Source organism: Ceratotherium simum, chromosome 4 (genome assembly GCF_057802395.1).
Source record: "Ceratotherium simum simum isolate JZ-2026a chromosome 4, ASM5780239v1, whole genome shotgun sequence".
Lineage (NCBI taxonomy): Eukaryota > Metazoa > Chordata > Mammalia > Perissodactyla > Rhinocerotidae > Ceratotherium > Ceratotherium simum.
The window spans coordinates 91,388,316-91,414,358 of record NC_141903.1 but is presented as its reverse complement, the minus strand read 5'-3'; the positions used below and the strand labels follow the sequence as shown (position 1 = coordinate 91,414,358).

General features: G+C 41.9%; 1 protein-coding gene across 2 annotated transcripts in view; it reads left to right on the top strand.

The window, feature by feature from the left end:
- ARHGEF28 (Rho guanine nucleotide exchange factor 28) overlaps positions 1-26,043 on the top strand; it is a 283,698-nt gene that overhangs the window by 85,635 nt on the left and 172,020 nt on the right. For both annotated transcript variants that reach the window (XM_087430179.1, XM_087430180.1), the window contains exon 3: positions 25,327-25,474. In XM_087430179.1, coding sequence (XP_087286305.1) covers positions 25,327-25,474 — 148 coding nt within the window. The remainder of the gene's footprint in view (positions 1-25,326; positions 25,475-26,043) is intronic.

The following is a 26,043-nucleotide window of genomic DNA, read 5'->3' as shown; positions in this document are numbered from 1 at the left end:
TTTCACATCTCTCGTCTAATTACACCCTTTAAGCTCACGACAGGATCAGTTAAGGCTTATCTGTACGTTCTTCTAAGTTGGCAAAAACAAAAAAACGGTTCTCTCATTAAGCTCAAGAGAAAGTTCCTTGTTCCCAAATCCCTTTAGGAGGATCAGCCATTCTAAATCTCCTCCGACACCTCTCAGAAGCACTTTTCTGGTATGACAGAGGTGTGGAGGGCATTTTAAGCCCTAAATTGAGCAAACCAAATTGGCCCGGCGACTGCTTAGCATGCATAATCAGTCTAGAGATGGTTCTGGCGTGGGTGTGAGGGAAATGAGACGTGCTCAGCTACAACCAGAGCCCGGGCCCGCTGGAGTGGATCCCGGGGTCTGCATTCTGCCACCTTCCTGAAAGTATCAGGCTGGAAAACTGCATCTTCTGTCCCCACTCCTTTTCTTTTTGTGAGGAAGATCAGCCCTGAGCTAACATCCATGCTAATCCTCCTCTTTTTGCTGAGGAAGACCGGCTCTGAGCTAACATCTATTGCCAATCCTCCTCTTTTTTTTTTCCCCCCAAAGTCCCAGTAGATCGTTGTATGTCATAGCTGCACATCCTTCTAGTTGCTGTATGTGGGACGTGGCCTCAGCATGGCCAGAGAAGCGGTGTGTTGGTGCGCGCCCGGGATCCGAACCCGGGCCGCCAGTAGAGGAGCGCGCGCATTTAACCGCTAAGCCACGGGGCCGGCCCCCCCCACTCCCTTTTAAGCACCTTCTCTCCAGCTCTGGCACCCGTGGGTGGTTGCCCACAGAGGTGGGTCTGCAGGGGCATCGCAGGCAGGCCTGAGTGTCCTCAAGCTTACTATTCCACTGATACCTGTTAAAAATTCTTATTGCTGTGTCCCATTCCTTCAGCATTCTGTGCCTGTTGGGTGATGATTAGGTAATATAGTTGCATTTTGGAGAAAGAATTGCACAGAACGTAATATAGTCTGGACATGAATAGGCTTTTGGTTCCAAAAGGTGTTTTTTTTTTTTTTTAAGGCAAGTTTAGTAAGGTATAATATGCATATAGTAAAATTCACTCTTCTTAGTGTATGGTTCTGAGTTTTGACAAATGCGTACAGTCCTGTACCCAGTACTACAATCCAGATATGGAACACTTCCATCACGCCCCAAATTTCCTGGAACATTTCCATCACGCCCCAAATTTCCTGTGCTGCCGCTTGTGGTAGTCAGTGCCTCCCCTGACCCCAGTCTCGGGGAGCTGTTGATCTGCTCTCCTCCCTGGAGTTCTCCCCTTTGCAGAAAGTCATAGAAATGGAATCATCCATCATGTGACCATTTGAGTCTGGCTTTCACCATTCAGCGTGAATGCATTTGAGATTCATCCATTTGTTACGTGTCTCGGTAGTTTGTTCCTTGGTATTACTGAGCAGTACTCTGTTGTGTGGAGGTACCTGCAGTTCATCTCTTCATCCATTGAAGGATATTTGAGGTGTTTGCAATTTTCAGTGATTATGAATAGAGCTACTATAACCATTCGTACACAGGTTTTGTGTGAATATAATTTCACACAACACCTAGATAAATACCTAGGAGTGGGATTGCTGGGTGATAAAAGTTGATGTTTGTCAAAGGGTGATTGTTGAATTTATTTTAAATTTTGTTTCCTTCTAATTATAAAAGTGATGCATGGTTGCTGTAGAAATCTTAAAACAGTAAAGTACCAAGAAGCTAAAAAAAAAATCCTAATCTCATATATCTTTCATTTGCCTCTGGGTATGTGCTTATTTAACAAGAATGGTTGGTATTTACCTATTGTTTTGTGACCTATTTTTCACTTCACAAATGTTTTCCTGTATTATTTATCATAATTTGTAATGACTTCATAATACCCAAGAAGTAAATTTGATGCTGGGAGTTTCATAAGTCATGGCAGACTGATAGAGGAGATATTTTGGTACAGAGGGACTTAGAATTCCTCAGTTGTAGCTGTTGGCACACGCGTCCTCATGTTTGCACAGCTCAGTATTACGGGAATTCATTTAGGAACAGTTAGAACTAATAGGGCCAATTGCCACTGTGTAGATCTGCCCTTTAGGTTTGAGGCTTGTGGGTATGAATAGAATTTTGGCCCACTCCACTTAATTTTTTCCCTTGGTTAAACTCAATAGCTGTTAACAGTGCTTTAATTGGTGATTGTAAGAATATTATCGTTCTTCACTTTCATAAGAGTTTGCACTATTTTTCTTAAGGGAAATTAAGGTTACAGACTATCGTATTAAATAACCAGCTAGTAACTAAAAGTCTTTCCTTTTTTGTATACTACCTGCATTACTGGTTCAAGTGAGGTCTCTGTACTGAGATTGCCTTTTTTGCTGATATTTGGAAGAACTAGGGGTATTCTTGTAGGGAGGAGTACATTCATTCACATGCCTGGCTTGCAAAGCCCGAGGCACATCAGGTGTATTTCCCTGGTTCTCTGAAGAGTAGGCTAACCACATTTGGCTGGTGATGAAGAAGAGTAGAAAAAGGATCTGAGAAGAGTTTAAAGACTCGGCTTACATTTTGGATGTCTGGCAACCCTTTGTTAAGCATCAACCCTTTCTTCTGCCAGGCCTCAACTTCAAGATGCAAATTTCTTAACTAAGAAAGCATTAAAAATAAAATGCCTCTTTGAACTAGTTGTTAATCTAGTAATCAAGGTGAGTGACTTGGGCGGTGTGAGTTATTTCCCCATTGGACTGACCTTGGTTACAAAGAGAAAGTTCTTCAAAGTTTAAATGAGGGGAGAATGTGTGCGTGTATGTGTTTGTGTGTGTTTGTGTACATGTATGTGTGTGTTTGTGTGCCAGTGCACCTCTTGGAGTGAAAAACTCACTGCCAGCCCAGAGCAGAGGAGCCCGTGGGTCAGTCTCGAGAATGAAAAGGAAGTCCTTTGGAACTCCTGGGCTCTGAACTCCCTGTCTCCTAGATATGGCTAGCCAACATGTAATCAAAATTCAAGTTATATAGATACTAGCTTGTTGACATGTTATCTAAAACCCAGTTAGAGCAGTAACAAAAAACGTCTTTTAAAAAGTTGATTTAGAGCTTGGCTTTGGTTTTATTTTTGTCAGGGAAGCATTTAAAAAGAATCTAGAATGTGCCTTCCAGGTAATTGGGAACTAAAGAGTTTTAATGGGAACTTGGTTGGTTCACTAGCAGACAGATTAATTTGGTGCAGGAGTGTATCAACAGGGTGTGTGATCAATTTACTAAACACAGCGTAAGTTGCAAGGAATAAGGCCAGCCAGAATTCTAGACTAAGCAGTGTTTCAAGGCAGCTTTGTATCTGGGCAATTTATCTAGTTCCTAAAGAAATGAGAGAATGACATGTTTTATTTAATTTGCGTTTTGGTACCTTTTAAGAAAACTAGGCGTTCTTAAGTACTTACTGTTGCCACTGGCCTTTTCAAGCTGTCCTCTCCTCCTGCTGCCCAACTGTGCTTTCCTCTCCGTTTTGAGTGATTCTAATCTAAAGATGGTAAGTTTCAGTCTTGTTCTTTCTGCGTAGAAACTGGAGCTGGGTCTGCAAAGAATAGCAGGGCTTCTACACAAGGAGGTCGGTGTTTGCACTCAGAAATGAAAAGGTCTAAACTAGTCTTGAAATGGTTTAGAACTGTTCTGAATGACATTTGGCATTTAGAGATTGGAAACATGTTAAAATTCATTGCTTAATATTTTTTCTTTGCAAATATTTTTCTTTACTAATTTAAATGTTCTTATGTCAAATGTTCTCCTGTCATGATCGTTACAGAGCCCATTTTGGTATCCATGTGAATCGGTATAATTGGAGCAGGAGAAATTCAGATTAGACATCAGAAAGAACTTCCTGAAAAGCTAGGACTCTGTGAATACTAAGAAGATAGGGAAATCTCTTCTTGGAGACATATTAAGGAAGATTTTAAAGTGATCTTCGTGGGACAGTTGGACTCTCTCTCTGCTCAGAATTAGAGGGAGTGCATGACACGATCTTTTGTGATGGCTTCCACCTTGTGCTTTTGTGATTCTCTGAATATCAGCAAAGGGAACAAGCCCTACTTGTGCAGTGCCGGTCTGAACCATTTTCATCACGGAATCTCACGTGTAGCAATTCTCTCTGACAACAGGATCAGATGGTCATCTGCGCTCCTTAAACATCTCTAATAGTGGAGAGAAACCTCTTTACCCCATAAGGAAGGGAGTCCATATTTGGACATTTTAACTGTTACAAATGTTTAACTGTGGTCTAAAATCTGTCTCCGGTAATTCTCTCCATTGGTTTTAGCTTTGCCCCTGAGACAACGTATAGGAACTTGCTCTTTTGTGTATGTAATCCTTCAGAAGTTTGAGAACAGCTTTCATGTCTCCCCCTTACGTGTTCTCTTTGTCAGAGTAACCCTCCAATTTCAACAGCCTTTCTCTACATGATGCGGGTGTGGGAGCTGTTAACACCCTGGTGACCCTTGCCGTCCAGATAAATCACCGTGCCCCTAATTAAACAGAAAACCCTGGCAGGCTCTGCTCAACGCAGAGGACAATGCAACAATTTCCTTCCTTGTTCCCGCCACTGTCCTGTGGTCTCAGGTGGTCTCAGCTTGTTTGGGTAGCTATGTCACACTGTCGAGTGTCCGGAGGTCACTGCCATCTGAAATCTCGAAATCCTTTCCACATGAATGGTGTCTGTCTGGTCCTCTTCCATCCTCGGTTGTGCTGCTGAGTTTTCTTTAAGTACAATACTTGCATTTATATTCGGGAAGTTCATCTTGTTAGTGTTGGCCCTGTTCTTTCTGAATCTTGACTTGTAATAACTGACCCTCCCAACTTTGCTCCTGCCATTTGTAAATTTGATAAGGACATCTATGCCTTCATTGAAGCCATTAGTAAACATGTAGAACAGGATAGAGCCCTGCTTGTTTTCTGGAGAGTCTTCTCATTCTTAAAACAATTATTTCTTTATCCCAATGTAGCACAGAAATAGTTGGGCTAGTGGCTGATTGAATCACAGGTCATGACTGGTGGCTTCCCTTTGTGATACCTGTACAGATCTTGGATCAACTCCTTAGCTTTGCAGGTCTGAAAATTTGATTTTTCTTTCAAGTCAGGTGTGATATATAAACCTATTACTGAAAACTTTAAAAAATGGTTTTAAATTATAAAATACTGGAAATATAGAGAACAGTGCAGAAAATAATAGAACAAAGCCATCTTTGAACTTAGCTCATAGAGTTGAGACAAGTTGAAAGGTTAATATTTTTCCCTCTTGTTCAGAATACTAGAGAATATTTTCGGCCACAGAGAGCTAGTGTGCATCCTGCACTGAGCACACGGTGCCTAATGTTACGACCAAGGAGAAGAAGGTTCCCACTGGAGAATCTTGATTAGATCAGTCAATGAGTGAGCTGCCAGCTACTCTGGGTTGTGTGCTCTGCAGATCATGTAGTTTTCTGTGGCTACTCTTGTCACCATTTATCTTGTGTTCTAAAGGAGCAGTTTTGAAGCAGGATGGTTGACCAAAGGGGTGTGAACTTGCCTCCAGAAACAAAGGAAGGGTGTGGTGCTGGGGGTTAAAATGTGATTTTTACAGCAGTTTAAGATGTAGACAAGGAAATGGAGAATAGAGATGAGCAGAAAAGGAGGAAATGGCAGAAAGCCCTGGACATTGTGAAGGGCCTTGTAAATATCACTGCAGCCTGGAAGGATTGACCTACAATTATATATAGCCAGAGGCACGTTCAGGCCTCCAGGGAAGAGCATGTGGGGATTGCCAATGTGCGTCACTGCGGCTCTGTAAGGACGTGGCTGTGAGAGGGTAAGAGACTGCCTGGCTCAGCCTCCTGACTAGCTGTGTGACCTCGGGTCAGTTATCTAAGTGCTCCCTGCCTCAGTTTCCTTGTTTGTCAAGTGAGGATTATAACAGAACACCAAACTCAAAGGATTGTTGTGGGATTAAATGAGTTAATACATTGAAAGCAGTTAGAACTGGGCTTGGCAGATTAGTAAATCGCGATATGTGTTGCTCTATTAATGAGGATGCGGATTTCATTTCCAAGAACACGTCCCCTGGGGTAAAGGATGACTGTTGGCAAAGGCTGCTTTAGGGAGCTGCAGTGTTCTCTCTAGGTCTGTACTGTCACAGGGATTGAAATATTCAGATTAGCTGGCTAGGTTGTCTTGTCTGTGGGACAACACGGAGTAAGTGTTGAAGAACTCACTTTCCAGGTTTTCTATTTCTGAAAGTCATTTAGATCACCGTCCTTCAATTTGTATTTTTCATTACACTATCACCCTTTACTTCAGCACATGGTCAGAATGTTAAATTTCTCCTGTTCTTAGTCACTGATCACGTTTTAGGTGGGCTGCTGCTTTCTGATATCATGGAGGCAAGTACTTTCCTCAGTAAGGTGTCCATGTTACAGTACGTAGCCAGCTTCATCTAGATTGTGGTACTATTTTTTTAGTTTCGGAGAGGAACTTCACGAGTTGGGAAGCTTGTCTTTTTTGGGCCTATAAATACCTATGAACCATCGGCATAAGAACAATTGTTTTGATCTTGAAATAGTAGACCTGAATTCAGATCCAAGCTGTGACCTTCTAACTTGTACTGAGTCTCTTCACTTATAAAATGGGAATTACAAAATACACCTTGCGATGCTACCGTGAGGATTAAATATATTTCCTGGCAGTGGTGTACAGTGGTACTCAATGAAAAATAGCTCTAAAAAAAAATCACTACTCTAATCTGAGATGAAAATAAGTTTTTCTAAGGTTCAAGTTTAAATGAAAACATAAATATACATATTATTTATAGTTTTTGGAAAGTTGGTAGCTTGTAGTTCTAAGTTTGTAAAATAAAAGTTAATGAAATCTGTTCAATTTATCCTTAAATCCAGAGTTTTTTAAGCAGTGAACCGTCCAGGCAGACGTGTTGTATGTTCTCTCAGAGCGGGGGGAAAATGCTTCTCGCCTGTTAAACTGTGCCAGCAAGGCTGGGAGAGGGAGTGGCAGGTCAGGAGGTGGCTGAGGACAGCCTGCTCAGCTCACTGCACTTCAGTGTTACCTTGCATCAGTAGGTGCCTTTAAGGCAAAATAAAGGAAATGGAAGTTGGTTTTTTTTTCCAGTAAGTACATTCCAATGGACTGCTGACTATAATGGATGCAACCTGCAATCAGTACAGGTTAAAAGTATCAGTGATGAAGAGGAATTTCTTTAAAGACTGATATTTTCAGTGGTTTAAAACTTTAGATTTGGAAAAGAGAAATTGATTCTCGAGGTTACCCTAAAAGTTAAGCACCTATTTAGAATCTTTTGGTCTTTTTACTTAGTCTGTGTTGAGTCTTTAATCACACAGTTGAAGACCAACATCTTTGATGTCTTTGGAACAGTTTGTATCTTTGAACTGGATTCTTTTTATTGGAATGCTTGGTTGAAATTCTTTAATTTTTTTTCCCTTTTCTGCCTATGAGCTTTAAAACAAAGCAAAACACCTCAAATCTCTTCTCTAGAAACGTAGAAAGCTCTTGATGTTCTCTGTGATGGGAATAATCCTTTTTTAGCAAATCCATATGCTCAAAATTTAGCATTTTAGGTTTCAGCGGGAATGCTTTAATTTCTGTAATTATTGGGAACATGTTTACATTAACTCAGAGGGGTTCCATTTGCTCTCCTTGTATGGTCAGAAGGTCTTGGAGGTGTGTAGTTGGGAAGGAGGGTATAACTGGTCAAAAAACGAATGATCTGTCCATCCTGTTAGGAATGAGAACTTCAGGCCTTACTATAATTTAAGAATTTCTTCAGTTAGACAGATGTCTTTAAAAATGCAATCATAAGTCTTGGGGCATGCTTTTACTTGGCTATTAAAGAATTTTTTTAGAGAGAAGAGGTCTTGTGTAGTGCTCATTGGGTTTAAGGAAATAACGTGGGCACTGTGGCACGGTCAGCAGAGCAGCTGGCAGGTTTCTGTGTTGCCATATTCTTCAGGAGGAGACCCATAGTTACCAGCAAACTCCTGTCTGAATGGTTGTTTTGAAGGGATTGGGTTGTTATGGAATGAGAATTAATGTAGTGCCTCTCTGATAGGTGAATTATAAAGTCATGTGCCTCTGGAAACCTGTCACCATCCATTAGTTGTGCTGTACTTTTGGGTAATCTCAAGAGGCCCAAGGTGGATAGCATAATTTAATCTACAGTGTCAGAAATATCCCTTATCATCAGGAATGACATTTAAAATAATAGTTTTCCTTTATTATGTAAACAGTTCTTTATTGATAAGGCTGTTTTCTCCCAGCTCCTCTCTTTCCTGAATTAAGGGATACTTGCAGAAGTACAACTTCTGGCTCTATGTTTGGGGTAAAATTGTTGAGAGCCTGAGGGGCTGGGTGTGTGTGTGTGTACGTGAGGGAGGGGGGCAGGCAGGCAGGCAGGTTATACTTTTAAAAATAGCCATGTGAGTATGATGGCATTGCTTAGCCATCATTTTCAACACAATCCACTAACTCTTGCCTCTCATGTTTTTTGCATTTTTTTTTGAAGCGTAGCATTATTCAATTTTGATTAAACTGAGCTTGGGATTTAGTGACACTATTAGCTCTTAGATGTTCTCTGGGAATCACTTGTTGTGCCAGAGCCTGTGGCAGAGATTGAGCCAATAACCAAACCGTTCATTCCTTCTCCTGGAGACACAGCTATAAGATGTTTCCCAATCGCTCTTTGTAGCTGAGTTCTTCCAGTGGGATGGTAGCAGAAAAGAGGGGTGCCGTGCTCAGGCCTGGACAGCTGTGATTGTCCATGTTCTTTTCTCCTTCCGGCTGGAATAGAGCAGAGCAACTTGGGATCCAAGTGTTGCGGGTGGCAGAGCCACAAGATGGCAGGAACCTGGGTCCCTGGAAGGCGACTTGGAACAGTGTCTGCAGGGGGCTGTTACGTGAGCAGGAAAGGAGCTTTTATCATGTTCGCCAACCAGGGTTTCTCTATTGCAATAGCCGGGTTCCCTCCTACTTACCCTGACTGTCACTCAGTTGAAGGTACTGGAACAGCTCCCTTCATTTCATACTTGTGTTTGGGCCTGGAGACAAAGCCCTCGTTGATTGTTTCTAACAGATTTGCCGCCTTCACTGACCTGTCCTTTTTTGTTTCCTTCTCGGTTCACTCCATTCTCATTTCTTTTTCTTCCTTCCTAAAAAAAAAAACTTGCAATTCAGATCTCAGCTTACATGCCCTGCCTCTCAGAGGTCTCCTTGACGGCCAATCTAAAATAACTCTCTGAGCACTTGGCATCATTCCGTTTTAAATTCTCTGTATAGCTCTCATCACCGTCTGATAGTTTCTTGTTTATTGTGTCTTCCCAACAGAGGACTCAGCTGTGAGAGGAGGATTTGCCCAGGTCACCGCTGCCTCCCTTGTTCCTACAACAGTGTGTGGCACGGACCCTATAGGGCTTAGTACACAGTCAACGGATGGGGTATGAAACCATCTTACTTTAGATTAAGAAAAAAGTGGTGGATAAAAGATGGTAGTGGAAACACACAAACAGTAATAAGTGATTCTTCTGGTTTACAAAAATGTTCTTTCCTTTTAATTTAACTTTTTGAGTCCTTTCTGTGCAATAAGATACTGGTTCCATGGGACCTAGAGTCTGCCGGATATTTGAGGGACATTGGGAGGAAATAATGTATTAATACCCTAAGGGAGGTGGTTTACAAATGAAAAGTAAAAAGACTTACTCACACTTCTTGAACTTTCACTGTATGCCAGGCACAGCCATTCATGATCTCATTTGACCCTCATGAAAATCTAAAGGAGTATCTGCTGATAACCCCATTTTACAGATGAGGAAAGGGAATTAAGGGAGAGAAATTAAGCTACTTGTTTAAAGCTAAACAGCAGTAAGTGGTGGAGGCAGGACTGGGATCCGGGCTGTCTGACTCCAGACCAGGTTCCATGCACTTCACTAGCATGCTCTCCTGCCCTCATTGTGTGACGGGAAAAGTAACGATGAAAGGAAAATGAATTAGTAAAGTGGAGGCTCATATTCCAGGCAGAGGGAAGAGAAAGAATATAAGGCAGGAAGAGCTAAATACTATGAGAGACGTTGAGACGAGATGACCTGGAGTTCAGGGGGGCATCATGGAGGCCTGCCTGGAAGAGCTGTCCTTATGGAGTAGATGGCGTCGGGATGGGCAGGAGAGGTAGGGGCAGAGTGTTCACTGGTGAGGAGAAGGTATGGAATCCTGGAGGTTTCACTTCAAGGTCTTCAGAAAGACAGAGGAGCAAGACATACTTCTAGGTGAATTGCTACTAGAATTTGAGCATAAAAGACAAATGAAGGCTATTATGTGTCCTTGAAAAGGTCATAGAGGGGCCGGCCTGGTGCCGTAGTGGTTAAGTTCACTCGCTCCGCTTTGGCGGCTCGGGGTTTGCGGGCCTGGATCCCGAGTGTCCCACATACAAAAAGTAGAGAAAGATTGGCCCAGATGTTTGTTAGCTCAGGGCCAGTCTTCCTCACCAAAAAAAAAAAAAAAAAAAGGTCACAGAGGTACAGACAGGGTGGTGACTTAGCATATAGCACGGGTGACATGGCTCAGGGCTCTCATGGCCTATTGCTTGCCCTACTTCCTGTTCCAGGACAAATCAGATGCACAACTGAGATAAAGATCCTGGAAATGAGTGCTCTGCTGATCCTGTAACAGGTGGTGGTAGCATCCAGGTCCAGAGGAGTCCCGTAACTGACGGTACTCTGCCCAACTCTGCTATAGCCTACTGCCCTCATGATGGAAGTACCTCATGCTTCTGCAGTTCGGAGGGAAGACTGTTTTGAGGTAGAGAGGGTTTTCACTGACAACCCTAAAATCTTTTTAATGGGTGTATAGAGCTTATTTTACCTTGCTACTTTTATTTCTTTGGATCCTGTTGCTGACTTTAAGAGGAATTGGGAGTCATCATAACTTTGGTCGAATAATTTAGCCTCCTGGGCACAGTATCCTCATCTGCAAAATGAGGGTACTGATACTTTACCTCCAGTCTCTCTGCACTGTCTTAAGAAAAATGTTGGAAATTGCCTGGCACACATTAGGTATTCAATAAATGTTTCTTCAATGAGCAGAGAATGCTAACTAATAATGATGATATTGATGTTGGTACTATTGTATTCGTGGTTAGCTAATTTATTATTTATTTACTAAACACTTATGAAGTGTCAGGTCCTGGGCAAGTGTCAGTATAGCTGACTTCAGTTAGTCCTCCCGTTCATGTCGGCTAGCCCTCCCTGTCCCATAAGCTGGCTAGGTTCTGTTTTTATCCCCGTTTTACAGTCTAGGTAGCTCAGGCAGCTGAGGTTGGAACTCAGATCTAACTTAATTCCAGAGGCCTCACACTCAACCTTCACCTTCCTTCCACGAAGGCGTCAAGATGTGGATGGAGATCCAGAACAGCATCTCTTGTCTACATGTGCAGTCATGTTAACCCAGACCTATGTTTTTCTAACTTCCGGGGTTATTATCAGTACTTTTTAGATATTGGAGCAGGAGGGTACTGTGAAAGATATGCTCCAAGAAGGGCTGGCCTCCATAGCGTCCTTCCTGGTGTGACTGTCTCTGTCCCCAGATCAAATGCAGATCCATCATTCCCCTGCTCAAAAATCCTGCCAGTGCGTCCCTGTCTCCAGGCCTTCCCTGAGCGGGCCTCTGCCTCATGTCCGGCTGCCCCTCCGGTCCTGCTCTCCACGTCCGGTATTACAGCCTGGCTGCAATAAGATGTCCTTCCCCAGGGAGCCATTCTATAGCCAGTCTTGATGCTTTCCCCAGGATTCCTTTCCGCCGACAAAGTCCCCTCCAGCCTCTGGGAGGTCTCGCGATGCTGCAAGGCAGAGCGGTTACCCCTGCTGCCTCTGTGCAGAGACCCGGGGACTAGCTTGTGTTGAAGCTTTTCTCTCCCGGCCAGGCTGAGCCCCCTGAAGGTGAGCAGCAGGTCTTGTCATCCTCCCACCTCTGTGTCCGGCAAACATTGGGTATTTGTTGAATGAAGGAAGAAGAGAGACTGAAGTAATTTAAAAGTGGTCACAGTATTCACGTGCCGTGAACACTGGTCTTTTCTTGTAAGTCCTCGAAGTCCATTCATGTGTAACTTCTTAAGACCCCGTTGACTTGGGTCTGGGGAGGCTGTCACAGGGTCAGTCACTGCAGTGGGCCAGCTCCTGCCTCAACCGAGGCCCTGCCACCTGGCCGTGCAGTGCCAAGCACAGGGCAGAATGTGCCAGAAGTTACGAGGGAAGCAGAGCCCACCTAGCAGAGATGGGCTTCAGTCCTGCTTCTGCCCCTGACCCTCCACATCACCGTGGTCAGCGGACTTCACCTCTCAAAGCCTCGGTTTCCTCATCAGTAAAATGGGGATGATGGTTTCTACCTCTAAGAGTGTTTGTAAGGAATTAATGAGATAATTCACTTAGCATGGTGCCTGGTACATTGAAATACACCATGTGTTAATTAAATGTATTAATTAAAACGCAAAGGGGTCCTATGGTGGCCATTTTTATCCTTATGGGTTTCTAAGCAACCTCAATTAATAAATTGATAAATACTGTTGTTTGCACGTTGAATTTCCATGTTAGGAAGTGAGAAATCTTGTATTCAATGTGAGTTAAAGCACAGTCTGATGACTTTTTCCTAAGATGACTTCAGTAACATCTGCATGGTGGGGGCTCTGACAGTGTTGCCATCTCTGCAGATAAGCACATGTCCCAGTGAGGTTTGTAAAGCGTATTAGATTATATTTGTCCATTGAATGTTGATAGTTGGCCTTATGACAAACAGTTTATTTACCATAGAAGTTTGGGTTCGAGTTAGAGGTTGCTCAAAGCCGTTTCATGTTCAAGTTGAAAAGCTATCTGCCCACAATTGCTAGTTGATCATTTGATGTTGTAAATTGCTGATAGATGAAAACCAGTGGAGGGGCGAGTGGAAACACTCTCTCTCCCTGCACCTCCCCATCTACCCGTCTATCCATCCGTCCGTCATCTGTCCGGGTATCCTTCAGAAATGAGAAGAAGGGCCCTGAGTTTCAAGCCAGTTCTTCCACAGGGCCCTGGACAAGTACCCAGTTTCCATTTCTGCCCTTGTGGCTCCCATCTTCTCACTGGCACAGGGTTGCTGGAGCTGCTATGGTCAGCGATAAGCAGAGCTGAATAAAGATGTGGTCTCCTGGGAAACTGGTGCATTTGCCGCTTCTTGGCAGAGAGAAAATCGCATCAAGAGCCTCCATGGTACGGCAGAAAACGCCCTGAAAGAATGCCCAGTTACTTCTGGCTTGGATTCCTGCAGGGGGCTCCCTGACTTCATCCTGTCCCATCACAGTTTGTTCTCAACAAAGCAGCCAGGGTGATGATGCTTTTGAAACAAAAGTCCAGACCTTGTCACCTTTCTACCCAGAACTGTGCAGTGGCTTCCCACTGCAGAGTTGACACCCGAGTCCTCACAACAGCCCTACTTAGCCCTGAACCTGCTTCCACTTCTCTCGTCTTCTGCTTCAGCTGGCAGGTTTCCTCGCTGTTTCTCAAACACTCCAGGACACGTCACTTCAGGGCCTTTGCACTTGCTGGTCCCTCAACCAAAACGCTCGTTCACGTCCACACGGCTCATTCTTTTACTTCATTCAGGTCTCTTAGAGTGTCACTTCATTAGAGGCCTTTTCCTGTTATCCTCTAAAACATCTCTCTCCTTATCCCATCTTACTTTTATCAGCTCTTTTGAATCCCTCACATACCAGGCACTTAATTATTTGTTTATCATCTGTCTCTCCACTAGCACGATAGTGAGGGCAGGTAGTTTGTAACCATAGCATCTAATAGACACTCAGAAAGTATATGGAATGAATGAATGGGGAGACATGGGGCTGGTTCTGGCTACCTGGGGGGCCGTGGGCCAGTCCCTCACCTGTCTGCATCTCTGGGGGTTGAGGTTCAAATGGTAGAGCGTACACAGAAGCGCCTTGTGACTAGTGAAGCACTAAGGCCATAGAAGGTATTATTCTTAGCGAGATTACCTGCATGCTCAGGCTTTTGGATTGGTTCTCTGTTGCTGCAAATGTCGTTCTTGTGCTGCTGGGCTTTGTGCCGAACTAGGAAGAGGGAGTAGACGCCAGTGGACTTTGCACAGTACCCTGGTGAAGCCAGCATTTGGCAGCTCTGTGTGTAGGTCCTGTTTTTTGCTGGCGGAGAGCCCTGAACGGTTGACCTGAAGATTCAGAGAGAGTCCTAAGTAAGGGGCAAAAAAGGGCAAGGCCAGAGAAATGGGCCCCTGCTTTCTAAAGCCGTTGCCGATTCTGAGGTGGGAGGGAGGAGAAAGGAGTCTCTGTGTGCCCTCCCCGTGTACATGACAGACAAGGCGCACCTGCCAGAGTGGTGCGAGTCGTTTGAGAAGCCGCCTCCGCCCTCACCATGTGGCACAGGAAGACACGTTCCGCAGTGCTGCTTTGACACGTAGCTCTTGATCTTGATCAGATGAAATGTTCTTTGTCAGCATCAAGACTCAGCTCCTTTTCTTCTCCCTCCGTCTCCTTCCTTTTCACAAGTGTTTCCAGATTGAGCTCCTGGTAGGGTAGATATTGCTCTCTTCTGCTCATTGTCATTTATCTATTTTCCACCTTTCTTGCCCTTTTCCTATTTCAGTTAAATTTCCCCTTTGTTTTTTCTAGCGCTTTCTCCTCCTGCCCTCATCACTCCTCGGCCCGCGGCTGCTGCTCTCTCTTCCTCTCCCTGCCCGCTGAGCCCCCACTCCACATGCTCTTCCTTTCCGAGCGGGGCCGAGCTGAGTCTCTCGATGCTCTTTCCCCGTTCCCTGCTTCTCATTTGTTTCTGTGGCTTCATGTTTTCCGTGATGGACTGAGCTGCCTTTTACCTGCCTTTGCTCCGATTTGAGAAGGAAAGAGTGAGGAGGAGAGCTACGGGCCCTGAGGTGCTCCATAGTTGAACAAGGTGACAGGAGTCTGGGTAGAGAAGAGACAAGAGACTGGAGGGACATGGATGTTGTGGGGGAGCTTGGGGAGTGTTGATTGCTTCTGATCCTGACTTGTTTCCATAAGGTCTCATCCCAGTCCCTGGGGGAGGAGTGAGGGTCATTTAGGGGTCAGGGGTTGAGGCTCTTCCGACTGGTGGCTTGGAGCAGTGGGAAGAGCGTTGGATGGCAGGTGAAGACCTGGGCTCTGGCCCTGGGTCTGCTGTGTGGTGGGACCCAGAACAGCTCACGTATTGTTAGGGCCTTAAGTTTCCTCACTGGTGAAGTCAGGGTTTTGATCCAGATGAGCTCCAAGGTTTCTCTCAGCTCTCTGTTTTGTAAATGTCTGAATCTGTGCTTCTCTTAGTGAGGATTCCTGATTCTTTTGTCTTGCACAGGGTATTGCTTGGCAGGATCTTCAATGCTCTTATTTAAGAATGGTCTGCTGTGTGAGTGTGTGTGTGAGTGTGTGTGTGCCTGTGTGCACTGACGAGAGAGGGTGGAAGGGGTGTTGTGGCACAGATGCTGGTCAGATGAGAGGGGTGAGGGCTCCCTTCATTGGTCCCCTTGTAGGAGGGACCTCCTGTGGAACACAGGAGCTATGGTGGTCTGACCAGAGACAAGACTACAGTTGGGTGTGTCACTGTTCTTTGCCCAGGAGAGACCAATTCACGGAGACTTAGGGTTCTTTGTATTCCTGATAGTCTTGGTTTGGCACATTCAACGCTGTCGGCTGACCCACAGTGACCTTCAGACAACACTTGATTTGACATAAATCTGTAGACTTCGTGTTAAATAATAACCATGCGAGATTACTATCTGCATGGATTCAACCTGACTCTGAAATTGATGAATTGTAGTCTTTACTGTGTTGCAAATGTAGAGCTTATTTGAGATATGAAATATAAAGGAGCTGAAAGACCTTTATTTTCTAATATAGATGAGCAGAGGATGTCCTAGAGTCAGAAGGACCTTGGAGACCCTAAGCAGATGGTGGTTAAACTCTTTTTTTCAAAGAGAAATCTTTTTTTCCTAACAAAGTATAATGGAGATCTTTAATATGTATACTTGATAAAAGCTTTATTATAAATATTTTTTTCAAATTTAAATTTATTATGTTTATTAATTCAATGAGAACAATGACTTAGCCTGACAGTTCAGGTCTTGTCCAGTGTATTAAAATTTGGTAAATAATACATTTAGGTGAATGAGATATTTTTAGATTTAAAAATAGTTAGAAACATATTTTCCAAAATGAAACTTAAATGGAATGTTTGTGAACTCCCAACTTTTCTCCATTAGAATCTAGGGTTCCCCTGATCTGAGTTTGAAAACCACTAATGCAGAGAATGGAAACAAACCAAGCATCAATCCAAGAAGCTAGGAAATAAACCAAAGCAAAAGAATAAGGGAGACATTGATTTAAAAAAACCACTTATCTAGACCTACCCAATTTTTTTCATATTGAAGCTATTAATGTAGAATTCTGTACCAGGTATCATAGATTCCAGACTTTCAAGACTAGCCATTTAGCCTCAATCTCTCTTAAAACAGACAAATAAGAAAAACAAAAACAAAAAACAAAGCCACGCTCTCCTAGTAGTGCTCATTCCTCCTAAGTTGACAATCAGTATCATCTTGGGACGTCTCTGATCCTTAGACGGCTGTCCCTGTAGAACTGACCTCTGCCCTGTCCTTCCCTGCATTGTGTTACGCTTCTCCCCTGGGGCTGCAGAGCATGTCTAATCCCTTGTCTGCATGACAGACCCTCAGCTATTTGCAATGGTGACCGTTTACTCACGAGTCTGTTCTTCTTTGGCAAAACAGTCCCAGTTCCTTCAATTGTTCCTCGTATGACAACCTGGTTTTTGAGTTCCTGCAGCATCCTTGTCATTTTCCTCTGAACGTGTTAGTTTTGTCTATTTATATTAAATTATTCCGTGGCCCAGGTATGTCTGACAGGTATAGAGGAGAGCTGGACCATACCCATTCTTCATGGAGTTAGTAGATTTTCATCGATGTGGGGTTGGGCAGAATTAGCATTTTTGAGTGGCTGTCTCAGTGATGACTCATACTTAGTTGATTGACTAAAATCCCAACTGGTGTCCAACTATTAAATTGCTTTTTGCTTCATTCTTTATTTTTGCAGTTTATTATTTTGGAACCAAGTGCAGGACCTTTATTCTCCAGGAAATATTGGGATAATGCAAGAGTAGAGATTATAGCTTAAGTACTCTTATACCCAACCCAGTATATTTCCTACTATGATCTGCTTAAAGTGTCAGATATTTGTTTTCAATTTCTAGGAGTTCTGTGTTTTCATGGAATCTGTGAGTTAGTGATTTTAAAAGGAAGCAAGCTAAGGAGGTTTTTAAAGCCTATTTCTGGTCTAGTGAGGAATCTGGAGTCATTACTGCCTCTGTCATGAATTGTTTTTTACTCAATTCAGCTGTGTTACAGAAACAAAGGCTATTTCAATTCTGTAGTGGGGAATCATTCTACCAAGTGTGAAAGTCATCAAGAATTTTTGACTTTTGTCAAAATTTGTTTATGTTTAACTCAGTTTAATGCAGAGGTTTGAATAATGAATGCCTTTTTAAAGTAAGTATTTCTATATACATTTATTTTATGGTAATTATTCCTTTTGATTAGTAATCTCGTTAATTGTGTAATTCAGATGCTTTATATCCTTGTCAATTTTTGTGTGCTTGTTCTACCAGCTGTTGAGAGAGCTAAAGTCTTCCATTGTGATTATGGATTTGTCTATTTCTCCTTTAGGATTTGTTAATTTTTTCTTTATATCTTTTGAAGCTATGTTATTAGGTGCGAAGATTTAATACTATGATACCATTTTTTTCAACTGACACGTTTTATGATGAAAAGTTCCTTTCTCTACTAGTAATGTCTTGCTTTAAAAGCTACTTTGTCCGATATTATTTTGGCTCTACTGGCTTTCTTTTGGTTAGTGTTGCATAGTATATCTTTGCTTTTCAAGCTTGCTGTGTTATTGTTAAAGTTTGTCTCTTGTAAGCAGCATGTAGGTATTGTCACTGGTTTTGAATTTTAAAAAATCCATACTGACTGTCTTGGTGTTGTATTTAGATCACTTAGTCCATTTACATTTAATATAATTGCTGATATAGTTGGATTCATATCATATAACTCTATTTGACACACGTTTTATGTTCTTTATTTCTCCTGTCTTGTGATTTCCATTAAATATTTTCCATTTTCCCCTCTATAACTTGTTAGTTACACATTCTTTTTGTTCCATTAGTGGTTACCCTCGACTTAAAACATGTATATTTGACATGCTATAAATCTAATTTATTACTTTCCCCCTTTCTGAAAACTGCTAGATACATTAATTCCATCTCCCTTTTACTTTATTGTTGTCAGACGTTGTAGTTCTACAAATATTTTAAACTCCATGACGTTATAATTATCATTTTGTACATTAGGTATTAGTTATATTTACTCGCATATTTCCTCATTTCACTGTTCCCCATTGCTTCTTGCATTTCCGTATTTCTGTCTGAGATCATTTTGCTTCTGCTTGAGTAAGTCCCTTTAGTATTTCTTTTGGTGCTGGCCTGCTGGCAGTGAATCCCCTCAGTATTGTAAATGTTTTAAGTTCAGCTTCATTTTTAAGAATATTTTTGTTAGGTATGGAATTTTAGGTCATTATTTTCTTTCATTGCTTTAAAGATATCATTCCATTGTCTTCTGGCTTCCATAACTTCTCTGAGCAGTTCTCCCCTTTCTGGAGTTTTATTATATTTTATCCTCATTTCCATAGTTCTCTGATGCCTTTAAGAAAATGACTTCATAATTTTTTGTCTTTATTTTCTAGTTATTATCAGCAGGAATGTGGGCCTAGTGTGTTCTATTTCATCCTGTCTGGAAATGGAAGCCATTCCTATCCTATCCCAAAGGATATTTCTGAAGAAATGTCTTATACGTCTTTTAGGTCATTTTTATTTACCTTTCTTAAAATGACATTCTGATATTTCTCCCTGGATGAAACCAATTGGTATTCACCTGTATTTTGTTGACTTAGTTTTGGTTTGGGATGATAAATTTGAATGATCTCAATATTTCACACTATACAAAAGATGCTTTAACCATGCTTTAAATCAGTGATTCTTAACCTTTTTGAACCTCATGCTCCTTGTACCCTCCTAAGAATCTCTGATTAAAAGACAGACACTCTCCCCAGATGAATGCTTAAAACGGTGCATGTATCTTCAGGGGGATTAAGGAACATTTCTGTGACCTCCCTTCTCCACCCCATGTCTACCCATGGATTTCAGGATGAGAATCCTTGTATTAAATATGTAAAATAAATATTGAGTTAAATGTAAAAGTATAGATAAGTCAAATACTTGAGCACTTGCTGTTTATATAGTAATGTGTTGGGGAGAAAAGTGTGCTGGGCCTGGAATAGGAAGATCTAGATTTGATTTGTGGCTCTGCCACTCAGTGGACTTGATATTATCAGTGTTCTCATTTATGAAATAAGAATCATGATAATACTTCCCAAGTGTTATTGTGGGAATAAGATGAGAAAATACACAAAAAAGCACTTTATAAATTGTGAAGTACTGTATGCATTAAAGATAATATATGTATATAGATAGGAAATAATAATTCTTGCATTTTAACACTTTGTCTTAAAGAAGTACTTCAGTTCAATACAGGAATTAGAAATAAAGGACTTTGTGCCCATAGTACTTTCTTTGGAATTATGCTTGAGGAATGTAAAGAGAATAAACGAACTTGGAGACTGGGGCAGAAATCAAGAAACCCAGTACTGTTCATTTGGCTCTGGGATATAAAGTTACTATGAGTAGTAACTAGTGCCTGTACTTTTATTCACTTACCTGTAAAATGGGATAAGGCATCTTTTTAAAAAATTTTTTCAAGGATCTGACAACATTCAACACACAGTGCTCTACAGGAAAGGCTCTGGGTAGAAGTACTATTATTTTGTTATTGTAAAGAGGACAAATTAGTAAACTTTAATTATAATATTTAACATGTCAATTAACATTTACCTTCATTGTGCTTCTATCCTAAAAATCATCCCATATAAAGTCTGTGTAGAATACTAGAATACTTTAGAAAACAGTAGAACAGTCTTACTGTCATATAAAAAGGTGACGGTTAGCATAAAAAAGCACTAACTTTCCACTTTTGCTTGTTACTATAAAAGCTAGATTTATAACATTTTTTGAATCTTTGGATTCCTTTGAGGATACAATGAAAGCCATAAACCTTTCCTCAAAAAACTGGACATACACATACAAAAATGATTTTGTTAACAATTATAAGAGGTTCCTGGGCCACCTGAAACCTGCTTATGGACTCTTCCTGTGGCCCCAGATTAAGAAAGCCCACTATAAAAAGATGTACACTTTGTCTCATTGTCATCATTTGAAACTACAGTATTTGTTTATTGCCTACTCTTGTCAGATATTTTAGAAACTAGCTAAGATTGTTTCCAGCAAATGACATTGTTACTAGCAAAGTATACTTCTATACAGACACATTGTCTATAGAGGGTAAGAGAGAAGAAAGGGAGGGAGAACATGAGTACAGGAATCCCTAGGGATGAGAATGATATAGCTGCCAAGTTATTCAGGAAATTAGAGGCCCTGAGTTAGAGACCATTCTAGATCAATGAAAAAACATGTAGAATATGCACATGAGTATTAGTGAACTTCCATCTTAAATGCCATCGGAAGAGGAATAGGAAAGTCGAGTGAAATAGTTTAAAGTGGTAAAAACATTTAATACTTTTTTAGTTCTTTGAGAAGAAATCCATAGATGTCACAGCGTTTCAGCAGAAAGCTTGGTCTTTGAGAATTATTGATGAGTTTTACAAGTAGAATTTCTCTAGGTGGATGCTTGATGGTAAAAAAAAAAAAATGTTGGTTTAATTTACTTGATTTTTTATTTATTTGTGTTTATATTGAGGTGTATTTACTATGAATATATTTTGTTCAGCTTTTCTACTTTACATTTGTTGTTCCTGTTTTCCATATTACCTGGCCTTCAGAGGTTTTACAGGAGTATTTGAGCATGAGAAGGTAATGGACACCTTCACTCTTCAGAGGGGAAAGGGAATGGTTGTGATGTTAATCTCAATTTGAAAATTTTGACCTGCCTAAGGCATGGGTGAGTCCAGGTGGGAATAGAAGAGGGAAGACTAGAATTCTTTAAATCAAAATTTAATCAGGCCGCTAACAATGCTGGCGCACATTTAGTAACAGACTTATGAAAGTGGGCAGTAAATTTCAGTGGCAAGGGCCGGCCCCGTGGCTTAGCGGTTAAGTGCGCGCACTCCGCTACTGGCGGCCCGGGTTTGGATCCCGGGCGCGCACCGAGCACCGCTTCTCCGGCTTGCTGAGGCTGCGTCCCTCATACAATAACTAGAAGGATGTGCAACTATGACATACAACTATCTACTGGGGCTTTGGGGAGAAAAAAGGAGGAGGATTGGCAATAGATGTTAGCTCAGAGCCGGTCTTCTTCAGCAAAAAGAGGAGGATTAGCATGGATGTTAGCTCAGGGCTGATCTTCCTCACTCAAACACACACACACACACACACACACACACACACGCACACACACACACATTTCAGTGGCAAAGAGAAAAATATGAATTAAATCAATGAGGAACTGTTTGTTGACTTAGGAAATAATAAAAAAGACAGTTTTGGCAAAGTTGGGATGAAATGATACTCGTGACTAGCACAGGTCATGATGAAAGTTGATACAACATTTTTGGAACTTAGTTTTGCAGTTTGTGGCAATTGTTCACAGTCTTGGACCCGTTTCTGGAATTTTATTCTAAAATAAAGCATAAAAACGTACATGAAAATGTTTATTATAGTATTTTTTATAGCATTAACAAGCTAGAAATACCCTTAGCAACCCTAGAGGAATGATTAAGTAAATTATGGAACAACAAACACTTGATGGAATGCAATTAAAAACGATGCCAAAGATTGTAACATGGAAAAATGCTTTTGATAGAAGAGAGAAAGACACAGCCATATGTGTATTTATAGTATGAGGATAGCTCAATAATAATTAGCTGTGCGTTGAACAAAGGCTGGAAGGAAATAGGATAAGTGAAAAGAAGTTGATGCATGAGGGTGATGTCAGTATGGATGAAATTTAGATATCTTTAATTGCTATCGTTTTGTTCAGTAATGGAAAATTTTAGACAGTCTTCCAATGTTGTATGTTTATGAATTATTTTCAATATTGAATTGGGAATTTAAATATTTGATATGAAGAATGTTTTTGCCCTAATGGATAGCTATTGTTCCAGAATGATTTATCAAATAGTCCATTCTTTCCCTCCTGATTTGAAATACCACCTTTATTACATAATTTCCATGCATCTGTTCCTCGATTCTGTACTTTGTGGTCTATCTCTGTGCCACTATTGCACTGTTTAAATTACTATGGTTTTATTGTATATTTTGCTTTGGTGTGGGACAAGTTCTGATTCCCCACCCCTACCTGGCTGAGATGTCATTCTCTTTCTCAAAACTTTTGTTTGTAGTCTTGTGTATTTATTTTTCCAGGTAAACTTTTAGAATAAGCTTGTTGAGTGTCATTTGGAAAAATTCAGTTTGGGTTTTGACCACAGTACGTTAAATTTATAGATGAAGTTGGGGAGATAATTTTGCCTATTGTACATCTTATTGTTTCCAGAAGTTTCAGTGAAATATTTGAGTGTTTTTTTATTTCAGATATAGTGAATTGATAGAAAGGTGATAGTACATCTCTCTTATTTCTGCAGAGAAGTGGAGTGATTCTGATATTGATGCCAACAAATTCACTGACGAAAGTTTATAGTTTTCAATTGCCTGAAACAAAGGCTGCAATTGAATCCAGATGGGGAAATGATGGAGGCACAGTGGCGTTCTGTAAACTGGAATGTACCTTTGCCATTAATAAAATTGGTGGCCTTTTAAGAAAAGTAGCAGATGTTCCGTGGCCACAGTTATTAAAAGGACCCCCATCTTAGCCAAAAATTGTCACTTTTGGCTGGTTGGTTTTGCTGTACTTGTTCCTCCCCATGTTTTCAGAAACCCATTCCTACTGCTGATCGCCTTTGTAGCTTCATCTGAATCTCCTGTGAGCTTTATCTAACTTTTCTGAATGAAAATGTTCTTGTTCCTTCATATTCGTATTTTCTTTCCCTGTTTTCCTCTCCTGCCAATCCCTCCAGCCCCTTCTATCTCAGTGAGTCTCCCTGTTGGCTTCCTTATCACCTCCTCCCCTCCTTCTCCCATAATATCTTTCACTGTGTTTTTATGATCTCTTTGTGATTAGCAAATAAGAGACTCCTTTTATTGCTGAATATTGTTCTTAGTGCTAGGACTTCCGGGCATCTCTCTTTAATGGATAGGACCTGTTGTTTATCTTTTTTTTTTACCAAGGGTAAAGTGTAGTGTAGTCTTGAAAGGGAGGCGTAACTGAATTATAAAACTGTACCGTTGGGCGTTGCATTGCATTGGAAAGGGTTGCAATTAAACTCTTTCATAAGTTGTAGTCCTTGTTCACCCAACCAAATAAAATAGTAATATGATCGTTGTTTTGAATAGATTAGATACCCTTGTGATCTGTGAAAAGCTTTGATCTGTTTATACAACTTGGTTTCTATTTAAAAAGAAAAATCAACAGGTCAGGTCAGATTCTGTCCATGGATAACTACAGTACCTTTAGCCACCAGGAACATGACTAAAGCAAGCTGTTCCTCCTCTTTTAGGAAATGGAATTTCATCTAAGTTTCCTCTCTCAGTCGTGTCAGACGTTTATTATTGTTTTTTTGCTTTTCAGATCCTCTTCCTGGACTTTTTTTTGAAGCTATTGTACGGTAGATTTTTCTTGGCATGTGACTTTCTATTGATTACATTTGTGCATGTGTGTGCAGGCTCACACACAGAGAAAGGACAATTCAAAATTGTAAATGAGTGCCTTCTTTCAGAACTCCACAATTTGTATTTATACCAATTCATAATTTCAGATAGCATTTCATGTATGGGATGGATTGCAATGGTGCAACGGATTGCACCAGGAAAACATAGCCTTTTTAGTTTTGAAATTTTAGATGAAATAGACAGTGGTTACTGATTTTGTTTGATACTGATGGTCCTAACTCTTGATATCCTATGGAACATGATGCTAACATCCATCGAAGGCAAACAGATGTTAGGGAGACTAGACTTTTCTCTGTTCCCTTTTCTCCCCATCACAGGATGAGGGACTCTTGGAGAGCGGGTTTGTTTTTGTTGGGCAAGCACACAAAAGCCTGGAGACTTCTCCACACTGGCGGAGCTCTGGAGGCCTCCAAAGTGGGTGACCCTTCCCCTTTCCTGGTTTCCATTTCCCTGCCGCTCCCACAGGCTGGGCGGAATGTGCCTTCTCCCTGGAGGCCCCCTTTTTGTATTGCCTTTTTGTGTTTGAGGGGAGGGAGTGTCCCGAACCCTTCTAGTCCTCTGGGGTCTGGAGACAGTCTGGATCTGGCAGGCTGGTCCATGGCTGCTGCTCCCTTGGTCGTGGCACCGCTGACCCAGCTCCCGCGCAGCCTCTGCAGGATGGTGTACTGGAGAGCGCCAGCCTGCTGCCCACTTCCCTGACGTGCCTGCCTTCCTCAGAGTGTGCTCGTGACCCAGGGGGGCAGCTCCTCTACTTGGGACCAGGGGACTTAGCAGGGCTTTGTGCCAACCAGAAGCTTTCAGGAGAAAGTGTGAGGCCAGGCTGGGTGAGGAGGAGGACGTGGGAATCCCTCAGGGAAGACAAACAGCAGTTGGAAAGGGCACAGCGAGTGTGGGAGTGTGAGTGCTATTTGGCCATGATTGTGAATGTTTGAGGTTCTTACAACCTACTGTGGTCCAGGACAGGGTAAGCCCATGGCTAAGAATCATTATTTTGAAGTTTTATACAATGGTAGTATCTCAGGTACAGGAAAAATTAATAGAAGCAATGATGTTCATCAGGTAGGAATTCAAACAAAGTGAAAGACCAGAAAGTATCACATTTACACACCTAGGAAATAAAAAAATTATTCCCTACGCTTCAAACTTTTTTAACTTTAGAAACAGAACAAACCAGCTCTGACACCCGTACTTAGATATATCAGAAAGCATCTCCTTGTCATCCAAACTGTTGTTGTTGGAAAGATGGATTCATGATATTTGAGCTCAGCCACGTGAAGTGAACGTAACGCTGTTTTGGACCCGGGCCATTTTTATTGTGGTTTCTTGGAGCCAGGACAAAGAAGTCTGACGATGCCCTGACTTATTCGTTTTTCAGGGGCAGATGACAGTCTATGCGAAGTTTGGCAAAAACGTTTATCTTCCTAAAGATGCCGAGTTCTACTTTATTTATAACGGATCTCATCAGAGACACATCGTGATTGCAGAGCCCACGGAGGATAATGTTCTCCAATCCAGCATTCCAGGTGAGGGAGCCTCTTTACTGTGCAACTGGGAGATCTGTACGCATCTTCCCTCCAGGGATCGAGGCTGGGAGGAGGGCCAGGAGGAGAAAGTAAACAGTGCTCCAGGGTGGGATGGGTGTGTGTGTGAGAGAGACAGACAGGGAGTGAGGTTGTGTGTGTGTGTGTGTGTGTGTGTGTGTGAGATAGAGAGAGAGAGACAGAGAAACACCCCGGTTTATCTCCCATCTGAGGTTCTCCCAACTGTCTCAGCCTTGCTTTGGACCCGGCGGGCCCATCCTGCTGGTTGCACCCAACCCTTCAGGTTGGGTGTGCTTTGGATGCGATCCAATGGAGGAGACACTAATCTTAGTGTTACCTTCTGTAGTCCCAGAGATGGCTGAGGCAGAACTGAGACAGTTGGTCTCCCTTCCCCCTTCCTCATTCCCCTGTGGTCATTCTGGCAGCCCCAGTGTCCGCCTCTCCCCTGCTTGCTCCGTTTGGTGGCTGGAGTTCCTTCCTTGGCACCCTATCCATCCAGATTCTTCCTTACTGGATCTCAAGCTCCAGAACTTTCCCTTCCCACCACCAAA